The sequence below is a fragment of the Lagenorhynchus albirostris genome, chromosome 1 (assembly GCF_949774975.1).
Source record: "Lagenorhynchus albirostris chromosome 1, mLagAlb1.1, whole genome shotgun sequence".
Lineage (NCBI taxonomy): Eukaryota > Metazoa > Chordata > Mammalia > Artiodactyla > Delphinidae > Lagenorhynchus > Lagenorhynchus albirostris.
This window is the reverse complement of record NC_083095.1, coordinates 87,104,057-87,124,594: the sequence shown is the minus strand read 5'-3', so window position 1 is coordinate 87,124,594 and position 20,538 is coordinate 87,104,057. Positions and strand designations below refer to the sequence as shown.

The 20,538-nt window shown below is 45.7% G+C and overlaps 2 protein-coding genes across 5 annotated transcripts in view; one reads left to right on the top strand and one right to left on the bottom strand.

The window, feature by feature from the left end:
- Nucleotides 1–14,318, top strand: part of FRMD5 (FERM domain containing 5) — a 340,836-nt gene extending 326,518 nt beyond the window's left edge. Inside the window, exons 9-15 of one of the 4 annotated variants that reach the window (XM_060149061.1) lie at nt 185–248; nt 864–955; nt 3,548–3,622; nt 4,183–4,251; nt 5,135–5,241; nt 10,606–10,949; nt 11,825–14,318. In XM_060149061.1, the coding sequence (XP_060005044.1) occupies nt 185–248; nt 864–955; nt 3,548–3,622; nt 4,183–4,251; nt 5,135–5,241; nt 10,606–10,949; nt 11,825–11,899 (826 nt within the window). In that variant the 3' untranslated portion in view covers nt 11,900–14,318. Of the gene's footprint in view, nt 1–184; nt 249–863; nt 956–3,547; nt 3,623–4,182; nt 4,252–5,134; nt 5,242–10,605; nt 11,772–11,824 lie in introns of those variants that run through there. The other 3 variants (XM_060149054.1, XM_060149053.1, XM_060149049.1) reach the window with 3 other exon arrangements.
- A 3,209-nt stretch (nt 14,319–17,527) lies between these two features.
- The window catches only part of WDR76 (WD repeat domain 76), a 63,111-nt gene continuing 60,100 nt past the window's right edge, over nt 17,528–20,538 (bottom strand). Inside the window, exon 14 of the mRNA XM_060149042.1 lies at nt 17,528–19,069. Coding sequence (XP_060005025.1) covers nt 18,814–19,069 — 256 coding nt within the window. The 3' untranslated portion in view covers nt 17,528–18,813. The remainder of the gene's footprint in view (nt 19,070–20,538) is intronic.

Genomic DNA, 20,538 nt, shown 5'->3' with positions numbered 1-20,538 from the left:
TGAACTGTTTCAACAACTGTTCTCTAAGGCCCCTGCGCTGCTGTCTTGTTTCAGTTCTAATTTTGGCTAAAACTGTGTCTGTGCCTGGAGCCCCTTCCAGTCGGGGTGGGCTGTGCATCTACAAGACTTAGCTGTGAGCAAGCAGCCCACAGTGAGATGACGGGCGTTCTCTTTGTGCTTCTAGGAATGAGGTGACCAAGCTGAAATTTGAAGGAAAGACTTTTTATTTGTACGTAAGTCAGAAAGAGGTGAGTGCTGGCTTCCTTCTCTTCAGGGAGGGCTGGGGCACTGGGGTGGCTCCTGATGGCCAGGGCTGAACCAAAGTGGTCCATCCAGGCAGAGCTAAGCCCCCTGCATGCCAAGCCGGGACCAAGTTCAAGGCTGGAGGTGAGGAGACATGAGATGACGACAGGTGGCTGTAGGTCCTGGAGCACAGGGACTTCCTCAGGGATGCTGGTGACCCTCAGAGGTTCCATACCTCCAGGAAGTACAGAGTAAGATTCTTTTGCTTCCATATGAAAATTCCAGGAAGATAATACCAAAAAAAAAAAGTAAGAAGAAAGAAAGAAAGAAAATTCCAGAGGAGAGTGCCACTTTCTCTGGGGAGGGCTCACTTGGTTCAAGCAGTGCCAGCAGAGACTTACTCTGATTGGACCTGCCAGGTGTGCCCTTCTGCACTGAACTCAGCTCTGTCCTGTGGGTGCTGCAGGCTTCTCTTCCGGCCAGCAGCCCCTTCCCCATCTGAAGCCTCTCCCTGAGAGCACTGGGGAGCCTTCAGACAGCTCAGGGCTCAGTGTCCTGGGCCTCTTCACCCTTTGCTTTGCCATCCACACTCAGCTGTTTCTATGTGGGATCTTTTGTAGGAAAAGAAAATTATTCTCACATATTTTGCTCCAACTCCAGAAGCCTGCAAGCATCTCTGGAAATGTGGGATAGAGAACCAAGCCTTCTACAAGTGAGTGGACACCTGGGATGGGAACTGGCTTTATCAGGGCCAAAGCCATAGAAGCTACTTTCAGAGGAACAATGGGCAGGAAAGTTTGAGAAACTCTGACAAAGGAGACATGAGATGACAAGCCTGGGCTTCCTTATAAAACTCAGACCCCTTTCCGGGTGGCTGTCTGTACCACCTGGGGGGTCAGAGCTGATGTCTGGGAATGCGTGTCAGCGGAGTTGCCCAAGGTGTCTACCTTGCGATGTCGTTGGACAGCCCCCAATGGCAAAGCAGTTCTGGGTCTTTTCAGGGTAAGGCTTGGGCCAGAGAAAGCCCACAGGTGCCTGACTTGAATAAAGCTGGCCCCTTGGAGCCATTCAGAGCCCAGAATACAAGAGCTCCAGGAAGGAACAGGCGCAGCCCAGAGCAGCTCCCTAAGCCTTGGAGAGACTCTGGGGCCCGCTCCCCAGTGGGTGGCCTGGTGCTGAGCTGGGATTGATACCAGCCCTTCCTGGTGTGTCACTGACAGAGGTGTTGACAGTGACAGGCCAAGTGCTCAGGAGCCGGGGGTGGGGTAGCTGGAGGAAGCAAGAACTTGACTGTTACTGAGATAGCAGCTTTGGGGCAAAGGAGAGAGCTTAGCTTACCAAATGATTTTGTAAAGTATATTGAGGCTTTTGTGCCCAGTTTTCTTTGATTAAAAAAGTTGTTATAAAAGCATTAGGGAGCAAAGAAATAGCCCATCAAGAAACTGGGGTGAGGCCAGATGAAGTGTATTTTGCTAAAACCCTTGGTCTTGTTTTTAAAATAGAATGCCATGACTTAGGCTTTAATAAGCTGCATCTTAATCAGAACAACATAAGACAGAATGTGTGGTATACTCCTCTCCTGACAGGCCATAGTTCTCCCTCCAGTAACCTGAAGGATCCAGAGCAGAATTGCTCTGGGCTGGGAGGGCACCATCTTCCTCCCCACTCAACAGACTCTGCTACCTGCTGACTGCTGTGGGATGCTGGCCCCCACAGGCTGTTTCTTGGGCAGGCTTTCTGAGTTGTATAATCAATTCTGTGCATTTGATACCAGAATCAGGGGTGAGTTGAATGGGCAGCCTGAATTCTCACCTGAGTGGGCTTCTTTCTTCTCATGGAGAAGACACTCGGAAGACTTCCATGTGGTCACATTTCCCTCCTATTCAGTCCCTGGCTGTCCAAGGAAAGCCGAGAAAACATTTCAGCACCATTTCTGGAGGCCCTCCTGTGTTTTTCCATCTGAGCCATGGGAACAGGATTGTGCTTCTGAGCCTGTGACCAAACTCAGTTTCTGAGTCTTTCCTTAACAGATTGCCCACATCCACACTGGAAACCAAGGCCGCTTTTCACTGTTCTCCATGACTACTAATTAGGTGTTAAAAGCCTCTAGCCTGGGTCAGACCCTCATTTATGCCAAGTCGCTAGCAGGAGCCACTTCGGCCTCACTCAGAGTGTCTGTCATGGGCAGATCCCTGCCCCGCTTTTGGCCTAGTGCTTTGAAGGGAGCCGGTCAGGCTCAAGAAGGTGCTCAGAAAAAAATAACTTTACGTGTCTAACAGGTATTAAATATTTTAAACCAAAAAAAAAAAGAAAAAAGAAAAGGAATGTGCTCAGACAGGAGAGTAAGTAGGCTCAGAGCCTCATGGAGCCCTGAGACAGGTGGGGATGGTGTCCCCAGCACCTGCTGTTCATGGATTATAGGGACAACTCCCTAAATATTCACTGCCCGCTCAGAACAAAGGCTTCAGACCAGTTCGGTTCCCAGCTGGGTTAGCACTACAGGCACCCAGGACGTGTTGTGGATGGGGTCAGGTCTTAGGAGATTCAATCTGGGCAGCTCTGCCCATGCTTCCCTTTCTAAGTGAGAGGAGTACAGGGATCAGAGCAGTCACTCAAGGGTGGCTTCCAGAGTCTCCACCTCAGCTGTTCACAGCCTTGAAAGTGGTGTTAATGGGCTTTCTGGGGGAGGGCAAATGGTTCCAAGTTCAAACAAGTGGTGGAACTTTTATTAAAGTTCAGCTAGTTTCTTCATTTCACGACTTCTCAGAGTCTCTAATGTGACAATATACTTTAGGTTCGCTCCAAGAAGGAGATGGAATAGGAAGGGCACTACTCTCTTCTCCACCCACAGTTACCCAGACATGGACATGAATTCTCAAATACTAGGACTGGAAGGGACTCCTGAGGTCAAGCAGTCCCAGCTCCACCATTTTATAGATAAGACTGAGGCTAACAGGAAAAATTTGCCCAGGGTCACACTGCTAACCAGTGGCCTGGCTGAGATTCAGCAGGTGGCATTCTCTTTCCCTAACATTTATTCTCTCAGTCCCCATGGTGAACCCATGAGGCACTCTTGGGGAGCCCTCACTCTCCTAACGTGGAAGTGGATTGCAGCATGCCTGTCCATAGCACTGAGACCGTGAACACGGCCCTCAGGTGCTAAAGGAGTCAGAGACAAGCAGGGCTGTGAAGGGCCTTTTCCTGAGGGGTTCTTTCAAGTAGCCTTTGGAAGGAGCTGGGGACACAGCCTTAGGCTGTAAGGCATTGCAGACCATCTCTCACACTGGACTTTGCCTTGCTGCAGGCTGGAGAAGTCAAGCCAAGTCCGCACAGTGTCCAGCAGCAATTTATTCTTTAAAGGGAGCCGGTTCCGATACAGGTAAATAGTGACAGTAAGTAACCGTTATGGACCTATTTTCAGACCCTTCTCTGGAGAAGGGTGGCCCAGTGGTCCTTATCCTGAGAACAAAGACGCTGGGAACCTCCAGAGGAGTGTGAGGTTTCCATCCGATTCTCCTGTCTCCTAACCCTTTGACTATTTCTTTCCTTCCCTGCAGCTGTTTGCCTGTAGGGGTTAAAATGTGTGTCTTCTCCTGCCCTTACAAAAGCAGCAAAATAAGAACTGTAAGAGTGATTCCTTTCATTTCTATCTAAAGATTTCATTTTTTTGCAATATTTCTGGAACACACTGGACAATGAGGAATCATTCCTAAATGAGGATGGAAGATCCCAAAGACCGCAGAGACAGAGAGCTGTCAGGACGCCTTAGAGCTCTTTACCCCAGCAAGCAAGCCCTACTCAGTGGCCTAAACATTGAGAAGGGGTAGGCCAAAGAGGCCACTTCCCAATTCAGCTCAAGTATCTGAGATCTTACAGAGGAGCTCAGTCCTGGAACACTGTCTCATTTCTTGCTGCTTGTTTTATTTATACTACTTATAGTGGCCGAGTTGCAAAGGAAGTGATGGAGTCCAGTGCCAAGATCAAACGGGAGCCACCAGAAATACACAGGTAGGCACCAGGGGCTTATCCCCAAACCAGGTCCAGCTCAGATCTCGGACTCTTAAAAGAGCCAGCAGTTTGAGTACTGTGAAGATTCTGGCCATGATGGCTTCCAAACAGGGCAGCAGGGTGAAGAGACCCATCTCAGTCAAAGGCATGGGAACAGGATGACCCTGGAGAATGAGGGAAGGTGGGCTAATGCAGATAGTACATCAGACCCAGGAGCCACCTTCCTGGGTAATTCTCTACCATCATCCCAAGTCTGAAATTGGTCATAGACCTTGGAGGACATGCCCAAGCAGCAAGATTTCATTGGCTCTGGAAACAGGGCATTACAGGAAGCCAGTCACACTAGGTCTGAAATAGTTTCAGGATCCATGCTTTATGTGTAACTGTAAATCATAAATTTCCAGGAGGCCATCTCCTAAAACCTGGTAAGACTGAGGGAGAATATGATTGGCCAAAAGGTCTGGGGTTTGCCAACCAGACTGACCTCTGGGAATGGGAGCATTACTACCTGCCTTCACACGGACCCCCCTGCCCTCTGTGGGAAGTCAGGGGAGGCCGCATATCAGTCTTAGGCACATTTTTAGGAGCACCACATATCCTGGGGCTCTACTCTCTGACAATCCTGCCCAGGGACCAGTGGCACCACTGCCACACTAAAGAAAGGTTCAGGTAGGTCTGGGATATAAGGAGGTTGACAAGTTTGAAGTAGTGTCTCTGACTGGGATTCAGGGACTAAAGGCAGAAAGCAGGTATTAAAGATTTTTAAAAACAAAACAAACCTTAACACAGCCAGGCAATTCTAGTAACCAGTCCTCAACTCTGAGTCCTGACCACATTTGTCAGTGCACTAAGTCAACAGAATTCTTTTTTTCTTTAACCTCAGAGCAGGGATGGTCCCCAGCCGCAGCTGTCCCTCCATAACCCATGGCCCAAGGCTGAGCAGCGTCCCTAGGACCCGGAGAAGAGCTGTTCACATCTCCATCATGGAAGGTGAGAATGAGCTCTGCAGATGACCTGGGGTTCCTCCAAGTTGTCACCTGGACCGGTTCCTCACAGGGACCTTGAAAAGAAGTGAATTTGCACTAGAGACAGCAGAGACAGCAGCAAGTTTCTCCAATGGTAGGGAGAATGTTTCATCCAGTCAATGGGAACACCAGCTGGGTGTCAGGTGAAGGGTAATCCCATCCAGCCCTGATGAGCTGTGGTCCAGGAGGGGTTTGTAGATCTGAGAGTATTAGACTAAACCTTTGGGAGAGAACCATGATCAAAGGCCTTATTTATGTGAGTACCTTAGTTGCTCCATTTGTAAAACTCCATGGGTTTCAAGGAAGCTGATGTACATGCAAGTACTTTAAAGAGATGAAAGCGTTTACTGGGTAGGCAGCAAGCACAATGCAAAGAGCCCTGGTAAGGAAGTCAAGGATGAAGTCAAAATAGGAGCTCTGCCACACATTTTCTGGGCAGGTTGCTTAACCTCTCTGAGCCTGTTGCCCCCACTGTAGAAAGGGGTGGGGGGTGGGGGAAGGTGCCTTGGAAACTCCCAAGTATAATGGCTATGCAAGGTATGGAATTATTGAGGGCTGGCCATCATCAGACACAGCCCCCTGGTTTTCCCTCCTATCTTAGGCTGAGCGGGAGAAGTGAGCCCAGCTCTCTTATTTTGGGGTGTGCATCTCAGGAAAGTGGACTGTCTTCTCCTCTTTTGAGGAAACATAACTTTCTCCCCTCTCTGTGGCCCTTGTTCCCGTCTGCCCTGAGGCTGAAGCCACCAGGTTCATCCCAAGGCTCTTGCAGAGAGTCGGGACAGCTGTCCTCCCAGAGAAAAGGCCACCCCCTGGGGGAAGCTGGCCCTAATGCAGGTATCGCATAGGAGAGCAGCCTCAGGCATTACTGCTCCCCAGCATATGGAAGAATGTCCCGTAAAACCAGCATTCCCAGAAGAGGGAAGACTGAGGCCATCCATGTGGGGATATAACTCATTTGGAGTAGCTGCCAAGCAGGGTTAGCAAAACAACTCAGAGGTGGGGAGAACCATCCTCAAGCTCCCCCAAGACGAGCTGTGAGGCTGCCTCAGTTCCCAACCAGCTCTGGCTGTGCCTTCAGCCTCCTCCCAGAACCTGTCTTCTCCCATTGTAGCAGCAGTAGGCTCCTCAACACAAAACTGTCACCCATGCTTACAAAATGCCAGGGGAGGGTGCAGAAAGCTATTAGAGCAGAGACCCCCCCACCCCAGGGCCAGGGCACGGCCTCAAAAGCTTAGGCTCAGAACTTCACACCTGGCAGATTATAACACAGCAGGCCTCCACGTGCTACTCCCCAAGCCAACGTGCTCCTTACACCCCATGCCCAGTGGTGCCTATAGACAAGCACAGTCTTCATCCCCGGTCATGGCCCTCGAGGCCCATTAGACTAGGAAGAGCGTGGGTAGAAGCTGAGAACTGCCCTGGCAGGAATGAAACTCACAGGCAGAATGTAATTCAGGGTGAGGAGAGGCAGATGGACATCTGGTTTGGATGTGAAAAAAAATACAAGATTTTAGCAGTTGAGCGGCTCTATCAGTGCAGGGATCATCAAGCCTGGGGAAATAAAGAATGGATTATTTCAGGAGGTGAGAGTTCAGCTGCGTCATCTCTCAAGAGGGGGTTTTGCCTTTAAAGCACCTAACACGGCTGACCCTCACTGTTCACCCCAACCAGGCAGGGAAGGGTGAGAGGGAGTCAATGGGGACCTCAGAGGAAGGACACAAACCATCAAAACGCCCAGGAAGTTATGGACAGTTGAAATTGGTTCACGCTCCATCAGGGATTGTCTTTCCTATAGTCCATATGGCACATAATTAATATCACAGAAACCATTTGCCTTTTCCAGGGGAAAGCTTTGTTTGCTATCTCCAAAAACAGTGGGGAAAATTGCAAAAAACATTAACGTAACATTACAGTTTGAATGAAACCATGTAATCTCAATGAACTGAGACCCTTAAAAAGAAGACTGCATTGGTTGGCCCTGCCCTCTGCTCTAGGGGATGCCAAGATAACACAAGTTATTAGCACAGGCCTGACCCAGAGAGGACATTCAGGTATGTCAGTTCTTTCACCCATTGTGCCCCATGGGGCAGCCAGACAAATAGCATAGATCCCAGTGGAGGAGGGGATGCAGCCCATTTCCAGCCCCAGAGCCACCGCCTTACACTTCAGAGCCACCCAACCCAAAGCCATTTTCTTTGTAGCTTCACATGCTGGATTTTCTGGGACAGTCCCGATTTCCCCTACTCTCTGGGATTATTCCCTGCCCTCTCTGTTCCTCACCCTCTGAGAGGTCTGGGGCCCTTATACGAGCCTCAGGGAAACAGCTACTGGCTGGGAAACCATTACCTTTTATAGCTCTAAGTCCTTCTGACTGAATCCAGTCCCCTGATAACGCTGGCCTCTCAGAGCTGCTCTTTCCCTGCAGCTCAGTCTGCTCTGAGACTCTCAGAGCCAACCTTTTCTCTCCAGCATGGGAGGCACTGCGAAAGGGCTGCTATGGCGTGAGGTCAGTTGGTTTCCCATCCTTTCCCTCTGTACCTTCCCCGCCTGGCTGGTTCCCATGAAGAGATCAGCTGATTTCCACTGACGAAGTACCTGCCTTCCTGGGCCACCATGGGGAAGAGTCTGATTAAGATTCACACCAGAGTCCGAGTTCAGCTCCGGTTGACTAATCACTGCCTTCGGCCCCTGAGTGTGCGCATCCTGAGGATGGGGCCCCGGCTCCAGGGTAGGCTCCTGACCACTGTGCCCCCTGGCCCACTGGGAGCCACCTCTGGGCAAGGCGATCAGCTGGAGCACCTCCAAGGTAAAAAGACACCCTCTGTTTTGCTGTGCCACTCACCCAGATCCCACCCACGGCACCCACCCCATCCATCCCAGAATAACAGGTTTGAGGCGAGTGGTGGTTTCTAGTGAAACCTGAAATTCTGTACGGGACTAACCTAGCATAGGAATAACCTTAACTTTATAGGTGAGGTCTGTTGGGGGAACAGAAGACTAACATTTACTGAGTAATTTTGTTTGTCAGGCTGTCTACTTAGAAATACATATGTAGCCATTATCTTGTTTACTGAGAGCACCAACAACTCATTATAATGTGGCTTCTGGTGTCCCTCTGATTAGTTCTTTCTGATGTCACAGCCTTTGCCCCTCACCTTCCCCAGCAGGCTTAGGGCTGAATTGTAGGCCAAGCTATGATTGCACTAAGTGGCTTCCGGCAGCTATGCTGGTCATACATTGGAAGATCTGGCAGTCAGAGCTGTCCTTGTGAGGGGACAGCCCTTGAAAGGGTGTGAGGTGCCCTGTGCAACGGGGCTGAGGTTCCAGAGAACAGGGAGCCAGAAGAGTACTTGGGAAAGGAGCTGAGCCAGCAACATGTAAGATCAGAGCCTGGAAAGGTTTGTTTTATCAGAAACCCATTTCACACTCCCAGGTACATGTTTCTCATGCTACACACGTGCAAATGGGGGAAGAAGGGAGGAACACTGGGGAAAACAGAAAACAGAGGAACATCAAAGGCTCTGGAACAAGGGACAGGCTCTTAATTTCACCTTATTTCACAACAGTTTCTTGGGCAATTGGGACCTAAGTCTAAGGCAGGTGCAGGCTGTTGACTTAATTCATCCTGGCCTGTTGTTCCACTCCCCGGAATCCAACTGCATGATCATTAGCACCATGGAATAGAAAGAGGCTTGGATTCTACCCTTGTCTTTGCCAGTAACAACCAACCACGTGACTGTAACCTCTTGCCCTCACCACTTCATGAAGTTGTTTAAAGATAAAATGGAAGTGCTTTAAAAAGTTTTAAACATTATACAAATTTAAGTATCTTATAGCATAGGGACAAAGGAAATACAGCCAGGACCGTGCAGCTTCTGAAAGCAGGAGCCGAGAGCTGCTGCTAATATACTAATGGTGAGGTGGTGGGGAGCAGAGGCGGATAGCAGGGGGCTGCCATCTCCCCTGCCCATGCCAGCCACTCGTTCGTAACCCAGGGTTCGTTCCTATGGAGAATCTTTTACTGTGTGTATGCCGAGACGGGCTACAGCAGGCTGGGCAGGCAGGCGGCCTGGCTGCAACTGGCTACCTACCAAGGAAGACGAGATACACTATTTCTGAAATGTTACTGGCACCTTTTAAAAGAGACCTTGGGGCTTCTGAAGCCAGCCCAGAACCAGAAAACTCCGTAATTGGCCCTGGTTAGGTCTTACCTTTACTAGCTGAGTGTCCAGCTGTCTGGGGCAGTCAGGGTCGATTTCAGAGCAACAGAAGGGGACGAGCTTCTCTTGATGTGGACCACAAAAGCAGGGAGAGCCACTCTGGAACCACCAATATGGCCAGGAATAGAAAATACAGACACTGAACTTGAAAACAAGAAACCATTTCCTTGGGAGCACTATGACATGGGCCACACTTGGTGACTCTGAGCTCTGACATCCTCTGGCCTGGGTGGCTGCTGTTTGGTTGAGGGGGGTAACCAGCTCCTGTTCTTCCCTACTAGAGCTTTGAGCCCTGGAAAGAAAGAAATGTTCCATCTAAGAAAGTAAAGAGATAATGAGTAGTTTTAGGGGCAGAAGACCCTTCCTCCTAACTAATGTAAGAGAATTTCCCACTGATGCAACAAGATCGTCTCAGAGACCACTCTGTACTCTGGAGTAGCTAAAGCAAGGGGAGCTGTCAGCCTGTTCTGGACCCGGCTCAGTCTAAGGTGAAAAGAGAGGGAGAGCACTTAGGAAGAGCAGATCAGGTTTTTACCTCCCACAGAGTCAGGACAGCTAGAACTGGGTGGCTGAGGAGCCTGATAGCAGCTGCAGAAATCCAAAAGGTGAGCTCATGAGCTCAAGGAGCTGTGTGCCGGCTTGTTAGGAGGACACTCGGCTCCAGAATCTGTATTTGATGAGGCCCAGCTGGGCAAAACACAGTCTCCTCCACATTCCTGCCTCTCAAGGCCCTCAGCTCCCTGAACCATGACCCCAGCTCTGGTTGGGTCAGGGATAGTCTGCGATTCTCTTTCAAATTGGGCTAAAGCCAGGCCCAAGACACCAAAGGCAAGAAAGGCAGAATCTTTAACCAATATGGCCAAAACTATAAGCAAAAAGAAAGAAACTTGCAACCAATGCCACTCTGGTTCCTGCTGCTTCTCTTGTCCTATTCTTGATACATCAAAACAGAGTGCAGTGGCCATTGCTGCTGGTCACGTGGGGCGTGCAAAGGGGCTTCTCCTAAGATTTTAGTGACCAGATAAAGCAGGATAGATGCTGCCTCCGCCTGACAGCGAAGTGGGTGCCGGCACACAGAAGGCCTGCTCATTTTCCTTTTGCCTTTTCAGGCCTCGAGTCCCTACGGGACAGTGCCCACTCCACCCCAGTACGTACCTCCTCCCACGGGGACACTTTCTTGCCTCACGTGAGAAGCAGCCGGGCAGACAGCAATGAGCGAGTCGCCGTGATCGCGGATGAGGCCTACAGCCCTGCAGACAGTGTGCTGCCCACCCCTGTGGCCGAGCACAGCCTGGAGCTGATGCTGCTTTCCCGGCAGATCAATGGGGCCACCTGCAGCATTGAGGAGGAGAAGGAGTGTGAGGCCAGCACCCCAACTGCTGCAGAGATGGAGGCCCTTGGGGGAGAGCTGAGGGCCCTGTGTCAGGGGCACAGCAGGCCAGAGGAGGAACAGGTGAATAAGTTTGTTTTAAGTGTCCTCCGTTTGCTCCTTGTGACCATGGGACTCCTCTTTGTTTTGCTCCTCCTCCTGATCATCCTTACCGAGTCCGACCTTGACATTGCCTTTTTCCGCGATATCCGCCAGACCCCCGAGTTTGAACAATTCCACTATCAATACTTTTGTCCCCTCAGGCGATGGTTTGCCTGCAAAATCCGCTCAGTGGTGAGCCTGCTCACTGACACCTGAGAAGGCATGAATCCTCCCAATAACTAGCCAGGTGGACCAAGGAGCCCGGCTACCCATTCCCAGCAATGGGACCCATCGCGGAACCATCGGCACATGTACCAAGTCCTCCTCTCATGACTCAAAGTCCACAGCCTAGGAGGGTCGTTTCCCAGAAGAAGAAAGGGATAGGCTCATGCCTTGTCTAAACTAACTGGGAAAACTCATTTCCTTCAGAGGTTCTTTCAAGAAAGGCTCGGCGACTCTGTTTCTCATCCTCCCAATTTGCAGGATAAAATTTTTGGTTTTGAATTTTGATTTTTCATAGATGTGTATTATTTTGAAAATATCAAAAATAATTTATTTTATTATTACTGATTCTCGCAGTAGTGTCACCTAGTAGATGGGACACTAGTTGGAGACTAGAGAGCTGTTGTCTTCTGTATTCTGCAGGAGCTTTCCTACTCAGTTCCAGTAGACTCATCACTGCAGCCTCAGCGGGGCAAGCCAGGGGTCTGGACAATGGGGACTGTCTAGGTTTTCTTCCCAGACAGAGCTTTTAAAAAAAAGTAAACATCCGTGTAGAATGATTAAATGGAAAGTTGCTTCTTATGACGGTCTGAGTTGGATTTTCTTTTCCTTTTATTTCTTTCAAATCTGAGCAGAGTGGGCATCTGAAGGGACCACCACTACAACAGCAGCAGCAGCAGGGGTGGGGTAAGTCTGTCCCCTTAGACTAGATCCTAGTGGGCATCACCATGAGTTTTGTATAATGAACTTAGACTTCTGTGGGGGGTTTTTCTGAAGACCCTCAAGACTTTTATAGTGCTCCAGAAGCATTAGGTGAATTCGGTGGTGCCAGGGATAGAACTGTCAGAAATGCAGGACTAAGTGTAGTTAACAGAAACCAGAGCTAAGGTACCTGAGAGACCGTTGAGGTCACAGAGCAGTACTTATTTTGTACAACACCATCCCCCCCAAAAAAGACTATTTCAATTTATATTTTAACAACAAAATGTATTTTCTTATCAATTCATATTTTGTTTTTACTTTATGGATTAAGAAAAATAGAGCCTGACGAACTTAAACGACACAAGGAAGAAACTGATCCTGAGAATAAAAAGCTTCAGAAAATAGAATTCCAAGATCAACAAACAGCCTGGGAAGGGACCAGGAAAAGAATCTCTTTAAATAGGAGTTCTAAGAGATGCCTACAAAAGAAGGTGAATGTGGCAGAGACCAAGACTTAGATGTAGAAATACTGCCCCCTAGCGTCATCCTCTGCACTGGGAAAATGAAAGTTGTAGGAAAGCACTTACCATCCTTGCCGAGGCTCCATGCAGAAGAGCAGCATGTGGAGGGTGAGTGTGGGGTCCGAGGCCCGAGCTCTGCAACTCTTACAACCACTCACACACAAGATCTTGTTTTCATCTCAGGGAGAGATTTCTAAGTCATCTGGGCCTGAGGACTTACGTAAGGACAGTCAGTGGACATATTCCTGGGACCCACATAACAGTGGAGCAGCTGCTGACACCCTATGATGCTGGGGAGCCTCAAATGCAGAACAGAATGAGTCACATGTAGATCTGCTTTCCCCTAGTTGTCCTCTGAGACAGCAGAACCATGTCCATATATAGAATCTAATAGCCATGGATAAACGGAGTTTTTCCTTTTTTAAGGTTGGGGGTGGTGCTGTGTTTCAAAATTTTAATTGCCCTTTTATCTAGACCAGGGGTCGGCAAACTTCTACTGTAAAGTGCCAGATAGTAAATATTTTTTTATTTTGGTTTTGTGGGCCATACTCTGGCAACTACTCATCTCCGCCATCTTATCACAAAACAGCCATAGGTAATACATAAACAAAGGAGCAAAGCTGTGTTCCAATAACATTTTTATTTATAAAAACAGGCAGTGAGCTGAATTTAGCCCACAGGCCATAATCTGCCAACCCCAAGCTAGACAATAAAACTGCTCCTTACCAGTGTGTAAGCAGAAAGAGGGTCAGCTCTGCTCCAATTCCTGACATGTGTTAAAGATCCGGGATCACTTCCCAGTAGAGGCACTGGGGTTGCTTGTTTAAAGGGTGCTCGAACAACCAACCAGCAAAGAGATGTCTGATGCCAAGATGAGCAAGATCAACCACTGGAATGCTAAAACGCAGCCAGAATCTAAGCATGGAAGAGGGCCTGTCTGATCATTTCCATACCAGCAGAAATTTGGGCAGAATTACAAACATCTATTTTCAAAGTGACAAGACAAAATATGAGGGAGAGCCTAGTAAAGATTAGGGATCGCTTAGAACCAACTAGCCACTGCCACTTGTCATCTACAGGAAAGGCTTTATTAGCACAGGATTGGAGTAAAAAGTAGACTCGGAGAAGAAAAGGCTGTCAGGAAATAGGGGGCTGGTTTTAACCTGGATATCTACTGTCTTATGCAACATAGCAGATTACCTTTTAGTGTAGTGTTCCTACCTCAGTCTGTAGAATATGGTGTTTCTATGCAGTGAGTGATAGCCTCGACTCTGACCTTTCATATTCACATTAAAGAAAGATGAAGTATTCCATATCCTGGTACGTACTTGTGTCTAGAGTTCTAACAGTACAATAGTCCATGCCACTTCCTACAGCTGGATTTTGCTCTCTGAACAGAAACTTTTGGGTTATTTTTTTCCAGGGCTTATCCCACAAAATACAGATAGAAAAGTTTCCTTCAATTTGCTTTTCAAATAGTGCTTGAATAACAAACTTCCTTTGTTGGTGACTAGTCTTTTTTGGTATCTCCCCATCATTAGAAATTGTTCAAGTTTTTAACCTGATTTTACTGTGTTCCACTATGTCTCCTATTTTCTCTCAAAATTAGTTTTGATCTCATTGTAGAAAAAGCAGTGGTTTCCACAGCTTCATCTATCAGAGGAAATAAAACTCTTACTAAAGAATAGTGTACTGCATCTTTAAGCAGTAGAAGGTAAACTACCTGCAAATGTGAATTTCTTAGTTTCATTAAAAATATATATAGTTGTTAACCTCTTGTGTGCCAAAAATTATAAGTTACATTTTCCTTCAAAGCAATGTACTTTTTTCTACATATGCAGTATGTAGTTAGCATAAAATCATTGGTGCCATGAAAATTATTTTTAAACGTAAATAAATATTTAAATATCATAGAAGAGTGGACTCTTTTTTTTTTTTAACTTACAGCCTATCTCACTTTCTCCTCCTTAAAATTAACAACACATAGATAAAAGGATACCAGTGGGATTTACACAGCTGACTGCGGTCTGCGACTGGAATTATTTAAAATAATCATTTTGTTTATAGCCATCTATTATCCTTGTTCTTCCCCCCAAAATAAATACTATTAAGAACTTAGAAGCTGTAAGTGTGGAATAATTTTGGAGATGAATTGGACCACATTTTTCTGATGAGGAAAACCAAGAAATGATTTTCCCAAGGTTACACACAGTCTCAGAGCCCAAAGGAGAATCTAGATGGTCCAGCTTCTGCACCAGTGTTTGTAAGCCTGGAGTAAGAGAGAGAACAGCAAACACTTCCTATGAAGGGAACAGAATGATATCACCACTACAATTACAAACCTCATATTTACAACTTAACAACATACATTCCTTTAACACTATCTCATCTGATTCTGTAACCATCACTCTAGCTATAGACTGGTAATGGTCTTCTAAATTCCATGAGGATAAAAAGTGAGACTAGGGTCCACCCTACTAGCTTATTATCTAATCTTCCTATTTTCAGTTCTACCTGCCTTCCAACCCTCCATTCTGCCACTAGATCATTTTCCTAAAGCACTGATCAGGTTATGTCACTTACTTCCAAATTTTAAGAGGTTCCTATTACCTTTAAAATGATATCCAGGGACCTCCCTGGTGGCGCAGTGGTTAAGAATCCACCTGCCAATGCAGGGGACACAGGTTCAAGCCCTGGTCCGGGAAGATCCCACATGCCGCGGAGCAGCTAAGCCCGTGCACCACAACTACTGAGCCTGAGCTCTAGAGCCCGTGTGCCTAGAGCCAGTGCTCCACAACAAGAGAACCCACTGCAATGAGAAGCCCGCACACCACAACAAAGAGTAGCCCCTGCTCACTGCAACTAGAGAAAGCCCATATGCAGCAACGAAGACCCAGTGCAGCCAAAAATAAATTAATTAATAAAAAAATAAAATGATATCCAGTGCCCTGTCCCCAGGGAAGTTGGTGTTTTTTTTTAATGACAGGAGTCTCTTAAAGTCGCTTAAAGTGATCTGAAGAGTAAAAAAGCATGAGAACCACTGGATGCAAGTGGTTTCCCATGATCCTACAGACTTACAGCTACAGCCCTTTTTTTAAAAAAAATAAATTTACTTATTTATTTATTTATTTTTGGCTGCATTGGGGTCTTCGTTGCTGCTCACGGGCTTTCTCTAGTTACGGCGAGCGGGGGCTACTCTTCGTTGCAGTGCGCAGGCTTCTCATTGCAGTGGCTTCTCTTGTTGTGGAGCACGGGCTCTAGGTGCGCGGGCTTCAGTAGTCAGGGCACGTGGGCTCAGTAGTTGTGGCTCATGGGCTCTAGAACGCAGGCTCAGTAGTGGTGGTGCCCTGGCTTTAGTTGCTTCGCGGCATGTGGGAGCTTCCCTGACCAGGGCTTGAACCCGGGTCTCCAGCATTGGCAGGCGGATTCTTAACCACTGTGCCACCAGGGAAGTCCCTACAGCCCTTCTTTGGATAACTAATGACAACTCACCTATGCACACGTCCTTTCAAGGCCCCTGCTTAGGGTGCCTCAACCACAACCAAGCCCCTCTGCACCTGAACACACTTCTGGTTTTAGCTCATGAACAGGCTTCCTCTACACACCCCTACAACATGCTGATGGAGTGGAGTAAAACATACAAAAGATACTTTTAAAACATTTCCTCTTGCACAGGTTCCATTTTAGGAAAACATACCTTAAGATGTTTTACTCCTCGCTCTGTGTAACTGTGCTAAATATTATCTTCCTCACAAAATTCCACCTTTTCATTTGAAAAGTCAAACATTTACAGCCACATGAACCAGAATTATGGGTCTATGCTGTCTTAAAACTAAAACTCATTACTGGCCATCAACTCTGTACTAACAAGGAAAAACAAAAGTACTAAATCAGAAGGGACAGCCTAACAAACGAGACGCCTAAGTTTTTGGAATCTGAAGACAGAGTGCATATACTTCTTCCTCTCAAGTTTGATACAGAAGGCACATGTTTCTGCCCTCCTCCTCTTCTCATGTACTGTACACTGGCTGAAAGTATTTAAACCTTTGTATCCACAGCCCTAAAGCTCTCTGCTTTCCTGGAGAACTATCTTTACAAAGTCTTCTCTGTGGAAAGGTTAACTCAAAGGACAGAATACTAAAATGGGTCTTAAGCAATTCAGATTCTATCAGTTCCTAATCATTTGTGGTCTCTCTTAGTCTGACCAAGTCTCCATCCACCCCAAATGAGATCATCTCCTTCCTCCTTAACGTCACATTAAAAAAGGTCAGGCATCTCAAAGAAAATAACTACAGGAGAATTCAGAGCTTATATGCTTATGAGATGTTATAAAGGCCAGCTAACAAAAAAGGTTTATCCGGAAGGGAGAGAGCAATCATAATACACACATAATTACAGAAGCCACACAGCTTTAAGCGAGTCTCTGGGAGAAGTGCCTTTCACAACAGAATACAGTGTAAGGATGTCCTAAGGGAGGCAACTGTCCTTTACGTGCTTTCTAGATTTAAACAATTGCTCCTTTAGAGAGCTTATCACCAAGAAACAAGTCCCCCACTCACCGTCCTTCTCTCCTTCCTGCACCGCCTCAAGAAGACAGAACTCTGTTAAGTAGAATGGGATATAAATAGCACAGCTGATGAAGCTACAATGGCAAAAGAAACCAGAAAAGTGAGAAACATCAAGAATTTGCTAACATTTGGTGCAGAAGCCAGGCAATTAGCACCAAGTATACCACCAAGTATTCAAAGCTTAAGTGATAGTACTAATTTGATTGAGAGTAGTTTTCAACATCTTAAAAGAACAACTCCCACAGAACTAGCTACTCTAGAACCTGTAAAATTAAGTGGCATGGAAAAGGGAAAGGGAGCCTAAAGGTTTCATTTACTATTTCCAGGACAGTTTAAATATACCTCAACCTCACATGACCTTACTTTTTGCATTTCATAAATTAATATTTCCACCTTGCTTATCAATTCCTGTATTCATATCACCAAGAAAATAGAGAAATCCTATTCCTTCTAAACTCCCACAATGTATTAATAAACTAAGCCTCAAAACTTATTTAGACTTTAATTACAGAGAAGGAAATTATTTAAGAAAAAAATGTTCTTCAAAGAAATGAAACATGTCACTTTATTTCTGTGATATACAATTATGAAAAGTTAATATTTCCTCTTAGAAATCAAACATATTGCTGAAGCTATTTACAACAGGCTTTCAGTAGTAGTTTGGCAATGAAGAACAATGGAAAAAGTTGGATAGGTTAAGGTCACACAGTAATATTAGTCACTGATTTAGTAATATCCAACAACAGACACATTCAAATTGCCATAGCTTCTGAAAAAAAATTTTCTGAAGAAATTCCAAAAATGGTATTTCATAACACTTCCCCAGGTTATTGAATCTCCTCTGGAGAGTTTAAAGACAGGGACAGATAAGGCTGTCTATGACTTTCTAAGTCAGGCGCTTTTACTTCTTTAACCATGACCCACAGTACCACAGTAATAAAGAAATACATTTTACATCAGAATATACGTATGCATGTATACCTACAAATATGTATGCATATGGAACTAAGTTTCACAAAAGAATACTTACTCTAAGTTTGCTATTCTTTACTATTTCTCTCCTTTTCATTTTTGTAGACACTGTTCATGGCCACTTAACTGATTTCATGTGAACAGCTACAAACCACAGTCTGGGAAACACTGGTCTGTAGGTAATCTCATACTGGATTACAACAATCAGGTAGATCCAAACCCTGTGCCTACAAGCCCTGGGTTTCCTTAGCTGTGTCTCAGGAGCCATGTAGAGGAGCGGGAGGGAAAGGGTCAACACACACAGACACAGGCCCTGCCCAAGTGAACCAAAGCTTCTCAGCAATTTCTTGGGATTTCATGTAAGATTTAATTTAGAGGCAAGGGGGAAAAAAGGTGCTCAGTTTAAAAACTCAAAAGTTTCAAAGTCACTGAGTTAGATGACCTTTCAGGACCCCTTCCAGTGTATGAGTCTAGAAATAAATATTTACTGCAAACTATAAAAAAAACCCACAAATCTATATATCACTATAGAATCAAAACCACAAAAACAACCAAAATACTGATCACTCAAAGCTTTATAATTTATGTTAGAATTTCTCAACATTCTGCCTGATTAAAAGTGCTGAAGCCATCACAGTCTCCCCTTTAATTCCCTTGCCATCCTATAGAAACAACTTCCAAGGCTTCTCTTACTAAAAGTACCTTCTGCTCACAGTTCTTATTAACAAAGCAATTTTATATTTGCTAAAAATAGAACATATTACCAAGTAAACAGACTAAGCCACGTGAATTACTGGGCTCCTTAGACACTGATTAATTTGAACAAATCAGTGTTGTCAAACCAAAAACTCCGCAACTTTCTTAATTCATAAAAACATGTATCCTCCCACTGGAGTTACCACCAGCCAAAATATACCGAGTTGGGTGCATAGCGTTGATGGAACACACAGAGGCAAGGCATTCTCCACCAAGAAAAGAGTGCACCCACTTTCCTCTCTCATGGAAGATTTCCACTCGCCGTGGCTGGGCCATGCTGCCGACTATGATACAGTCTTCTTGTTTAGGGTCCCACACAGCTTGGAACCTGGTCAGCCATCTCCCAGTAATGGTGTTGTGCCTAGTGAAAAAAAACGATTTTTTAAAGGACAGTAGTGTTAAATAACTCCAGGTAGCATGGGCAGAGGGTTAAGATGGCATTGCTCCTAAATGCTGATATTCTCTGCCAAGTTTCTTTTCATTAAGTTACTGCGTCACCAACAACCTAATCTCATCCTTCATGCAAGACTGAAACTCAGGACAGAGATGATGTATTCTGCATTTTGAATCTCCAGTGCTGGGTATAGTGATTTGTGCTCAATGGATGATCACTAAATGTCTATTGAAATGGCACATTTTTTGTTCACTATTTACTAGCTCAATGGACTCCCCTCCTTTTTTTTAAGCACATGCAAACAGAAGAAGACCTAGAACAAAGAAATATATAATCTAGGTTTTTGCTGTTTTAACAGGATCTGCTATTTCCCATATTTGTATTCCCCTAATAACCAAACCCTGAAATCATTTTATATTCCATACAACCTTAAAGTTAAAAATACATCTGGAGCTCAAAGAAGAAATCATAAGGGAAATTAGAAGATATCTGCAGACAAATAAAAATGAAAACACAAGCTACCAAAATCTACGGGATGCTGTGAAAGCAATAGTAAGAGGGAAATTTACAGCAGTAAACATTAGAAAAGAAGAAAGATCTAAAAATCAACAATCTAACTACACCTCAAGGAACTAGAAAAAGAAGAACAAACAAAACCAAAAGACAGCAGAAGGAAGGAAATAATAAAAATTAGAGCAGAGATAAATGAATTACAGAATAGAAAAACAACAGAAAAAATAAACTAGGAGTTAGTTTTTTGAAAAGATCAACAAAATTGACAAGCCCTTAGCTAGATTAAGGAAAAAAAGAGAGGAAATGCAAATCACTAAAATAAGAAATGAAAATGGGACATTATAACTGATGTCACAGAAATTAAAAGGATTATAATACTATAGACAATTATACACCAATGAACTGGACAATCCAGAAAAAATGAATGAATTCCCAGACAAAGGACTTCCCTGGTGGTCCGGTGGTAAAGAATCTGCCTTCCAACGCAGGGGACACAGGTTCGATCCCTGGTGGGGGAACTAAGATCCCACATGCTGAGGGGCAACTAAGCCCACGCACAACTACAGAGCTCACACACTCTGGAGTCTGCACGCCACAATTACAGAAAAGAAAACCCACATGCCGCAACTAGAGAGAAGCCTGCATGCCACAACTAGAGAGAAGCCCGCACACCTCAACGAAAGATCCCACATGCCTCAATGAAGATCCCACGTGCTGCAACTAAGACCCAACACAGCCAAAAAATAATTATTTTTTTAAAATTCCCAGACACATACAATTTACCAAGACTGAATCATGAAGAAATAGAAAATCTAAGTAGAGCTGTAACTAGTAAGGGGATTAAAATAATAACCAAAAACCTCCCAACAAAAAAATCCCAGGACATGGGCTTCCCTGGTGGCGCAGTGGTTGAGAGTCCACCT